Source organism: Parastagonospora nodorum (assembly GCF_000146915.1).
Source record: "Parastagonospora nodorum SN15 chromosome Unknown scaffold_3, whole genome shotgun sequence".
Classification (NCBI taxonomy): Eukaryota; Fungi; Ascomycota; class Dothideomycetes; order Pleosporales; family Phaeosphaeriaceae; genus Parastagonospora; species Parastagonospora nodorum.
The window spans coordinates 976,024-985,328 of NW_001884551.1; the positions used below are offsets into that span (position 1 = coordinate 976,024).

General features: G+C 54.6%; 5 protein-coding genes across 5 annotated transcripts; 2 read left to right on the forward strand and 3 right to left on the reverse strand.

Annotated features, from left to right (window-relative positions):
• Window positions 1-854: 854 nt before the first annotated feature.
• SNOG_02289 (hypothetical protein) lies at window positions 855-2,130 on the reverse strand (the record flags this gene model as incomplete). The annotated part of the gene is made up of 2 exons (XM_001792849.1): window positions 855-1,427; window positions 1,647-2,130. 2 exons carry the CDS (start codon window positions 2,128-2,130, stop codon window positions 946-948), a joined length of 966 nt encoding a protein of 321 aa, XP_001792901.1. The 3' UTR covers window positions 855-945.
• Window positions 2,131-2,816: 686 nt separating this feature from the next.
• Window positions 2,817-3,719, reverse strand: SNOG_02290 (hypothetical protein; the record flags this gene model as incomplete). Its single annotated transcript, XM_001792850.1, has 2 exons — window positions 2,817-3,470; window positions 3,603-3,719. 2 exons carry the CDS (start codon window positions 3,717-3,719, stop codon window positions 2,817-2,819), a joined length of 771 nt encoding a protein of 256 aa, XP_001792902.1.
• A 2,235-nt stretch (window positions 3,720-5,954) lies between these two features.
• On the forward strand, window positions 5,955-7,558 carry SNOG_02291 (hypothetical protein). Its single transcript, XM_001792851.1, has 2 exons — window positions 5,955-6,448; window positions 6,554-7,558. The coding sequence occupies exons 1-2, from the start codon at window positions 6,139-6,141 to the stop codon at window positions 7,402-7,404; spliced, it is 1,161 nt and encodes a 386-aa protein (XP_001792903.1). The 5' UTR covers window positions 5,955-6,138; the 3' UTR covers window positions 7,405-7,558.
• Window positions 7,559-7,903: 345 nt separating this feature from the next.
• SNOG_02292 (hypothetical protein) lies at window positions 7,904-8,587 on the forward strand (the record flags this gene model as incomplete). The annotated part of the gene is made up of 3 exons (XM_001792852.1): window positions 7,904-8,014; window positions 8,067-8,198; window positions 8,252-8,587. The coding sequence occupies 3 exons, from the start codon at window positions 7,904-7,906 to the stop codon at window positions 8,585-8,587; spliced, it is 579 nt and encodes a 192-aa protein (XP_001792904.1).
• A 197-nt stretch (window positions 8,588-8,784) lies between these two features.
• Window positions 8,785-9,193, reverse strand: SNOG_02293 (hypothetical protein; the record flags this gene model as incomplete). Its single annotated transcript, XM_001792853.1, has 2 exons — window positions 8,785-8,791; window positions 9,072-9,193. The coding sequence occupies 2 exons, from the start codon at window positions 9,191-9,193 to the stop codon at window positions 8,785-8,787; spliced, it is 129 nt and encodes a 42-aa protein (XP_001792905.1).
• Between the last annotated feature and the right edge of the window lie 112 nt (window positions 9,194-9,305).

Below are 9,305 nucleotides of genomic sequence, written 5' to 3' on the forward strand. Positions count from 1 at the left end.
CTGTGTGCGGAGGCGGCGCGCGAGAGTTCCGCAGCCGTCGCGGAGGCGGTGATGGAGGCGATGGCGGCGGCGACTTCGCTGCTGAGAGCGGCGATTTGGGATTGGATCTGGAGCGGGGGTTAGGTGGGGGGTTGGTGAGGGTGAGGGGGGGAAAGGGGGAGGGTGCGTACGCTGTCGCCGAAGTTGATGTTGACGGAGGGACGGGTGACGACTGCGAATTCCGACGCGACGGTCGCACTCAGGGCCGCGACGACGAGGGCATTCTTGATCTGCATGTTTGCGTGTGTATAGATGTAGAGAGCGTCGGTATGTTAGTGAATAGTAGGTACTTGTGTAACGAGTGAATATGTTCAGTCAAAAGAGATGAAGATGCGACGGGTTTTCTGTTGAGATTGGAGTATTGATCGAAAAACCGGGGGCTTCAAGGGTGTCTATCCTTATCGAGTAGCTGTCAATCATTGCGTCGTATGCTCATCAGCTTGTGCACGTAAATATACCTGGGACGTGCGGGTACGGATTGCCTGACGACGCATCACCTCTCACACAGCCTCATTTCATTTCGCGTTACGGATTCGCCAATGCGTTGCTTTGCACCTATAGCAATCATACTGCGAGCACGTCTCGTTGGCCTACGTTGGGACAACGCCTGCATTCGTGCTGCCTACGAACAGCTGACGGACGGTTTCGCAATGGGAGAGGCCGTTTTCGTGGCCGCCAGAAGCAGTTGTATGATCGGCGGTCGTGTTTAACCAATATTTTTAGTGGGGCAACGCAGGTCCACTCAGGGGCACACAGATGTCTATCCGTTTCCGATTTAGCTTCGCATCCCGTCAAACCATCATAGCGGGATGTCGCAATAAACGTTGCGTATGTTTAGAACTGTCTTCATCCTAGGCAACCATAGCGATCTTCGGTGTAAGATGGTACGGCATCCCACCGTTACAACTACTCATCCTCGCCCCAGTAGTAGCTCCACATATCCACTCCTCTGAAATCGTCCGCGTATTTCCTCCCTTTCGTCGTCCTTGCGGCCCCCGCACACACAATCAGTGGGAGGAAGTGCTCCGCGCCGCCTCTTGGGTGCATCGTGTACGCGTTTGGCCACTCCCTCCAGCCCTCAAACTTGCGCGCCCTTGCCTCGTCGTCGTCCGTCATAGCAGCGTCGGTGACAGCGCCGCTCCAATCAGCGTTCTTCTGCTTGAACGCCGGAGTCGATGATTCCCCCGAGAACATTAACCTTAGATTGTGTAAGGTTGCAAAGCCAGACCCGATTATGGCGATGTTCTGGGCACGCAAGGTGGAGAGGGCGCGCCCGATAGCGTAGCTCTGTGAGGCCGACTCCGAGGCAAGGACGGAGAGTTGGACGATGGGAATGGTGGCGGATGGATCGACGAGTTTCATGGGGACGAATACGCCATGGTCCCAGCCTGTGTAGCGGTTTATTAGCTTGGTTGCAGAGTGAGGCGCATATCGCATCGACGGGAAGTAACTAAGAGTGTTTCGACGACCTGAAGGTGTACACAGTGTCGCTAGGATTTGGTTGCGATGACAAGGCCCGCGTACAGCTTGAGGATATTGGATGAGCCGCCTGCTGTTGCAACAGTGATTGCTTTCCGTCGTAGGTGAGAACTTGGAGTAGGACATACCTCTCTCAGCGTCCTGTTTACACTCAATCCCCGCTTCCCCCAGCGCCTTCTGCACCTCGCCCGCAACCTCAGGGCTGCCAGGCGCATCATGCTTAATCTCGTAGCTCTCAGGTGGAAAGCCGTAGTAGTCGTACAGTAGCCCATGTCTGCTTCCACTGCTGACGGTGACCTTATCGGTCGACCAATGTGCCGTGACCAGCACGATAGCCTTGGGAGCATCCTGCGTGCCCAGCTTGAGGATCTTCGGCAGCTTGGTCTTCAGCGAGTCGACAATGTCACGGTGGCTCGGGTCGCCTAGAAGAGGCATCGGACCTCCGCCATGTGAGAGTGAGATGACGGGTGCGAGGCGCGTCATGTTGCTGGAGTAGGAAGATAGGGGGAACTGTTGGATCCCGTGGAGTGGATTGAATGTTGTGTTGCCTGCGCAAGTCGGTCGCTGCAGAAGGAAAGTTGTGAAAGTGAGGAAGTTGCGTGCAAGTCTCATATTTGTGAGGGTAGTGGCGGGACGCGAGCTATATGCATGGCCACTGGAGTAGTGACTTGCGACATTCTCGGCACTTCTGTTGGTTCTGCTTAATCACGTATGCATCGTGAGTCGAGCGTGAAAGTTTGTCAGAGGGCTTGTCCGCGCGGAATTGTGCCGCCCCGCCTGACATCCGATGACGAAGTACCACGTCCGGCCACAATCTTGAGTGCGAAATCAGAATTCAATTCCCAACAATTTGTCTTGAAGCTTTACGTAGATCTTCCATTTACGGCATGTTGACTTCAATCTGGTGAAGACGTGGTCCTAAGCGTTCCGTCAGACGTGCAACAACGCGGTGAGCGCCACGTCCCGTTCCAACAATACAACACGACTGATCAACCACACGGTAGCAAAATATGAGCATCTAGAATCCTTTCGTTATGTCGATGTAGCTACTCGAGAAAGTGATGACATATAACCTCCAATCGTAGCGCCTGGCCAATGACATTCAGGGTATCATGCCAACTCATTTGAAAATGCCATCAAGCTGACAGACAGCAACATATGCGAGCGAGCGTGTATGCGGTGCAAATCTGTCCAGCGACGCAAATCCATGCCGAACATAGGAAAAGGTAGAAAGAAAGAGAAGCTGCGTCCTGGAAAACAGCTATCGCCCCCCCATACCCAACCTTTCGATAATCCGTTCAGACCTCCTCCTCAATCGTCTCTAATCTATCGTCAGTACCACTCAACCACATCTTCACCTTCTCTCTGCGCGTATACTGACCTAGACCATCGCCACCATCGGCAGAGTCCTCCTCAGACTTGACCTCCTCCTTCTTGACCTTCTTCGCCGGGCGACCCTTCTTCTTGACCTCAGCAGCAGGCGCGGACTTGGGGTCTTCAGACGCCTTGCGCGAGCTGGAACGAGTGGGCTTGGTCTCGCCATCATCGGGGGAAGTGGTAACGGCCTTGGTCTTGCGGCCGGCCTTCTTGGGAGCGGGTTTGGCATCTTCGGCATCAGACTCAATGGTGGGCTCAGCAGCAGCGGCGGCCCTTGGCTTGCGACCGGCCTTCTTGGGGGCAGGCTTGGGCTTGACGTCCTCGGAATCAGCCTCGATGTCAGCCTCGCCGTCAGCTTCAGGCTCGGTCTCGACAGGAACCTTGCGCTTGCGTCCACCAGCAGCCTTAGGAGCGGTCTTCGTGGGCGACTTGGTGGTAATGTTGGCGCCGGTGGTACCGAGGAAGCCAGCAAAGGAAGGGTACTCGTCGAGAGCCTTCTTCTTGACGGACGGCCACATCTTCTTAAGGGAGCCTGCGGTGTTGCCCGTGAGGGCGGCCATCAGGTCGTAGTCGTACTGTGATGCATGTTAGTGATTACTCAGTTGCAACGGTCGCATTCAGCGTATTTTGCATGCGTCTTGCAGGAAGCGCATTTGTGTGTCGTGCATGGCAGCTCACTCTGCCACGGCAGGGGTGTAGTTACTCACCTTATCAGGACCAAGGCTGCTCACGGAAGCCGCAGCGAGCAGCTTAGTTTCCTTGTCCTCGAAGCCCTTGAGGAGCGTCGTCTTGCCGGCATCACCGGTGTCCTTCTTGGGAGGCATCGTGGTCGTGCGTAAGTGTAAGTGGGATATTTGCGAATCAGGTTGTGGAAGAGTTCGTTAGGGACGAAGGTATTGACAAGCTCGGTGGAAACGAAAGAAGAGGAAAGAATCGGTGAGAATAGCAGTGGGGTGGGGTTCTTATGCCGCGAAGTTCTTAAGGTGAAGGTGGAATGAAATTTCCCGCACACCACGACGAACGCAAACGCGCGACGTCCAATCGTCCAGTGGCTTGCGGCGCAACCTGGGTAGCTGGTAAGGTGAGAATGTAGCCAAATGGGAAACTGTGCGTGTGCTAAACGTTCTCGTACAGTGTCGCGCGCCGCGTTGTGCATTCGTGGATGTAATTGCCGTCAAATCTTGCGCAGAGTTCACGACCATGATGTATACTCTCGCCCAGCGCCTACGGTGAAGTCCATGTATTGCAGGTCATAAACTACGGCGGAGAGCGACCAGAGTGCGTGAAGCTGTACACAAGGCCTTGCCGTCGCAGACGAAGCCTTGCTGTGCTGCATATAGCTCCAGGCTGTATAGATCGAACTGCTGCTTGGTGCACGCTGGTCGCTTTCCTTTGCAGGTGAGAACATGCGGTAGAGGATTTTGACTTTCTCATCACCTCAAATGAACGCAATCCGCTGAGCTTCCAGTGCGAGGACTGCTATCCCCCACAGCTGCTATCGGATAGTGCACTTTCCCCTCGTTCTAGCATCATTCACATGTAGATAGTAGTAACAGGGTTCGAAAAAAGGCTAGTTGCCGTGTAAGCTGACATTGACCGTATCTGAATACGGAGATGGCGAGAAGCGTAGAAGACACAATGTACACATGTCTCCGATGTACGAGATGAGAGCCAAGGCAGAGGCATAATGGTGTGTATGAAGAGTTTGCAGGGTTTGTGCTCTCGATCTGCTACAGGCATTACCGTTGGAACCGAAAAGCATAATGAGCGTTAATGAAGCGACTTGTGCTTACTGTGCTGTGTAATCACAACTGGTCTCGACTCTCACATCAAGGGCTATGATTCCACTAGCCTCTCATTGAACACTCGTGTTTGCACGTATAGAAGGTGGAGAGAAATTCCTTATCTTCGGTCTCACGGAGAATGTGATGATTGGAAGCGAAAGGAGACAAGGGAAGGGTAAAGGTCGAATGCGAGAGCGATGTTCTCCTTACTTATCGCCATTACCAAGCAAAATAAGACCGATGAGATTCTTGATGCTATGAGAGATATTGGAAGGAAGGGCCTTTACTCGGTAGCAGGCCTAGACGAAGGAAAAAGAGACTGGGAGAAAAGCAGATGCTGCATTGGCTCGCGTATATTAACTGCGCCCAGAATAGCAGCTTCGGCGCCGGGACGTTGCTCGGCACGGTAGTCTAGCTTTCCCGATGCTGCATGCTGGCATCCAGACCGATGGCTAAGTGGCTGCGTCCGTTTGTTCAAGGTTTTGTCTCGGGGAGCGCGAGACTTGTTGTATACGTGGTATGATGGACCCACGTCGCCGGTGAAGCAGAGCGCAGTGCGGACCGAAATGCAGCGTTGGATGCAGCGCGGTTGGCGCAAAAGCAAGCATAGTACCGTTACTGTAACCAGAGGTTGAGTTTGGAGTTGCGTGTGGCGTCCAGGTTGCGGCTTGGTGGAAGCAGGCTGGCTAGTTGGAAGGAACATTGGCAGGGCAAACGAACATGCGTCGGTGGCATGTCACCGCATGATGCGGACAATGGTGGATGCATGCCTGGCATGAAAGCGAGTGCATAGACAGGATTATGCTGTCAATCACGGTGAGCGCCTCGTCGCGTCGCGGCATGGTCGGCATGGTCGTCGTCATCTGATCAATATTGTCCACGGAAGAGAGTACACAGACCAGGATGGTTGTACAACGGCTAGGAAGGCCGCAGAATGGGTGGGCCTCAAGCGAGAAGAAGAAGCCATTGGGTGGGGATGAGGGCTGATGATGCTGCAGCGGTGGAATGCAGCGGCGGGGATCTGCACGTAGGCGGCCCGGCCAGGCACAGACGTCGCAATTTTGCCTCACAACGCGTTTACGGAAAAGTGCGAGAGGGTGGACGTATGCTGTCTAGCTGCGGGCATGACAATTTGGCTGGGCATATATTCTGACGGTGCTGCGACATGGTGCCTGCCCTCGCGATCCATCGTTCCTTCCTGTCCTTCCTGTCCTTCCTGTCCTTCCTGTCCTTCCTATCCTTCCTATCCTTCCTGCGCTCACTGACAGCTGCCTCCTGCCACCCCCACATCCAACGTCAAACCACAAACAACACTGCGCCCCACGCGCTGCACGCAGAAAGACGGTCTTTGCGAGCGCCTTCTCCACGCCTCGAGACCCAGCAAACACAATAAAAAACACCAAAAAACCACCCCGACGACAACCTCGACGCTGCAGGTCGGGCATAAACCCCTCCAACAATGCCTTCACATCCCTCATGGACCAGCACCTACCGGGCGCGCGCTGGACTGCCGACAACGGGCCCTCTGGCCTCATACCTCCTCAGCCTAGTCGCCGTCAAACAGACCAACCTTTGTCTATCCGCGGATGTCGAGACTTCCGCCGAGCTACTCCAGATCGCGGAGGAGGTCGGCGACTACATCTGCCTGCTCAAGACCCACTGCGACATTGTCACGGACTGGACCGACCGCACCGCCCACGCACTGCGAGAAATCGCCCAGCGAAAGCGCTTCCTGATCTTCGAAGACCGCAAATTTGCTGATATTGGTGGTACGTCGCTTCCCGTGTCCGAGTCCGTCTGCCATTTGGCCCCACCTTCCCTCGAGTCCTGTATCACAAATCAAATTGCTCGCGTATCCTAACTTAGCGTGACAGAAACCGTACAGAAGCAGTACACATCGGGCCACTACCGCATCGCCCTATGGGCCGAGATCACCAACGCACACGTCCTCCCAGGCCCCGCCATTGTGACCGCCCTCGAGAAGGCCGCAGAAGCTACCATTGCAAAGTACAACACGAGCGTCAACACCGAGATCTCAGCTTCGCCGCGCATACAGCAGATCAATGGCGTCCATGACGACGACGACGACGACGACGACGAAGATGCGCCCGTCAGGCAGGAGTCCGCCATTGAGTCGCCAATCGAGATGGAGGGCGAGGAGCGTCGGCTGAGCATCAAGGCGCAGGACAGGAAACACAGTGTCGTCAGCGTCACTACCACACTCTCCATGCGCACAGAGAGCATATCACCGCGACCGGAACCCGGCACCTTCAACGAAAACGTCTTCAATCTCGACACCGCCGCAGAGCTGCTGCGCCTCGGCGAAGTACCCTTCCTCCGCTCGCTCCTCCTCCTCGCCGAGATGAGCTCAGCAGGCCATCTCATGACACCAGAGTACCAGAAGGAAACGGTCGAAATAGCGAGGAAGAACCGAGAATTCGTCATGGGCTTCATTGCGCAAAGGAGCTTGAACACGGAGCCAGACGACAACTTCATCACCATGACCCCCGGATGTCAACTGCCACCGCCAGGTCAGGAGGGCAAGAAGATGGGCGACAGCCTTGGCCAGCAATACAACACCCCGCACAAGCTCATCTTTGACCAAGGATGCGACATCATCATCGTTGGCCGAGGCATTGTGCGCGCTGCAGATCGCAAAGCAGAGGCTGAGCGATATAAGCGCGCGGCGTGGACGGCGTACGAGAAGAGGATTGGCAAGCAATAGCTGGCCGAGACGTGTTATGATTTCACGAACGATACAAAGAGGCATGCATAGAACGGCGTTACGAACTCAGCTGCATTTTACCCATCATCCACATTCTGTATATTCATTATCTGTATTGGACAAATCCAGCAAACTACGTTGAAATAATACGCAATTGAGAAGCCCTACAAGGCGCATTTGTAGTCATGACCTTGGCCACCTTCGCAGCATTCACCCAACACGACTCTCGAAAGCGAACTTTACCATAGGCGCCCGACTTTCGAGTCTGCGCCTCATGAAGAGCCAATCCTCTGACTACTGCGCCGTCTTGTCCCACGTCATAGCGTCAACAAGTCTCTAGGCGAGAAGCCTTGCGGTGGATCTTAGTCGGTAAACGGCACCAAGACCTTGGTATGCTGTGGAGATGTGGAGCAGTTAGGCAACCAATACATTAGGTATATATCAGGTCGATCTGCCGCGTGCGTTGAGGACATTCACGCTTGCTCTCTTCAAGACCAAGATGCATTTCAAGAACACACTTCTCACCGCTGCCCTGAGCGCAGGCGCTGCTGCTGATTTTATCGTCATTACGGAATACCCACAGGCGCTGCAGACCCTCAGCCCTGAACAGGTGCGTTCCATCATGGTTGTTTACACGAATGTCTGACACTAACACACCACAGAGCGAACAATGGATCTCCTCCAACCTCCCCGCCCTACAAAACGAATTCCTCCAAATCGCAACAGACACCTCCTACCTCGCACAAGCCACCTCTGTCATCCCCGAGCTTAGAAACTTCGTCGCGACCGCCAGCGTAAGCCCTTTTATTTCCAGACTCCCTAATGCAAAACTCATCAACATGGACAGGTCTCAATTCCCCCCGTCGTCACCGCCCTCGACCAATTCACAATCTACACCACCGTGCCGTCGTGGTACTCCGAGCTCCCGTCGGGTGTCAAGTCCTTCTACGACGATGCGGCGGATCGTGTAGAGAGCTTTTTGAATGCGCGTGTCCCGGAGAATGCGACGGCTAGCGCGAGTGGGACGGGCAATGTAACTACCCCTGTTATCACGCCTAGTGGCTCGACGCCAATCACGCCGTCAGGCGAGGCGCCACCGGAGAACACGGGCGCGGCGGGTAAGGTGCAGTTAGGGTTGGGGGCGGGTGTTGCGGCTGGGTTGGTTGGGTTGTTGGCTTTGTAGGATGAGTGAGGTGGGTCATAGCCTGGACGAGGCGTGAGACGAACTTTTGGGATTCCAATTGGTGTTTCACGATTATTGATTCAGAAGGTTAGAATAGATTTCTGACCGTGAAAGAGCAATGTTCCATTTTACATATGGCGACTGTCACGTGGCAATTGAGGGTCTTGAATTGGAAGAGGAATTCATTTTCACTGAACTTATAGTCTGAGACATGCAGTAACGGGTCCTTCGCGAAGGTGTATCCACAATATCGTACATGCCATCTTCTTCAACGCAGTATAAAACAATGACGAAGTATCTCAGACACAATCTATCCAACACATCGTCATAGCAACGCGTTCGCGCTTAGTCCGTCTCATCCACATCCATTTCCACATCTTCCTCGTACTCCTCTTCATCATCATACTCCTCCTCTTCTGCACCCACACAAAAATGCCCATTCTCATACGCCTCGACCAAAACCTCCGGTCTGGACTCCACATACCCCATGAACCCCAACGCCCCCAACGCCCCCTTCCGCACCTCACCACCCCCATCCTCCACTCCCACCTCCACCCCAATCCCATACGGCCGCACAGCCCCCACCCCCCCTATCCCCGCCACCATCTCCCTTCCCCGAAAACGCAATCTCACACTCCCTCCTCAGCAACTCCTCAAAACTGCTCACCAACTCCGTAAAGTGCGCCACATTCCCACAACGCTGACGAAACAGCCAGCG

Excerpts from the sequence above, each read along its gene's own strand:
- SNOG_02291 (XM_001792851.1), top strand. The coding sequence starts at position 6,139 with ATGCCTTCACATCCCTCATGGACCAGCACCTACCGGGCGCGCGCTGGA. Across the intron at positions 6,449-6,553 it reads CAAATTTGCTGATATTGGTG|AAACCGTACAGAAGCAGTAC; the intron begins GTACGTCGCTTC and ends TTAGCGTGACAG.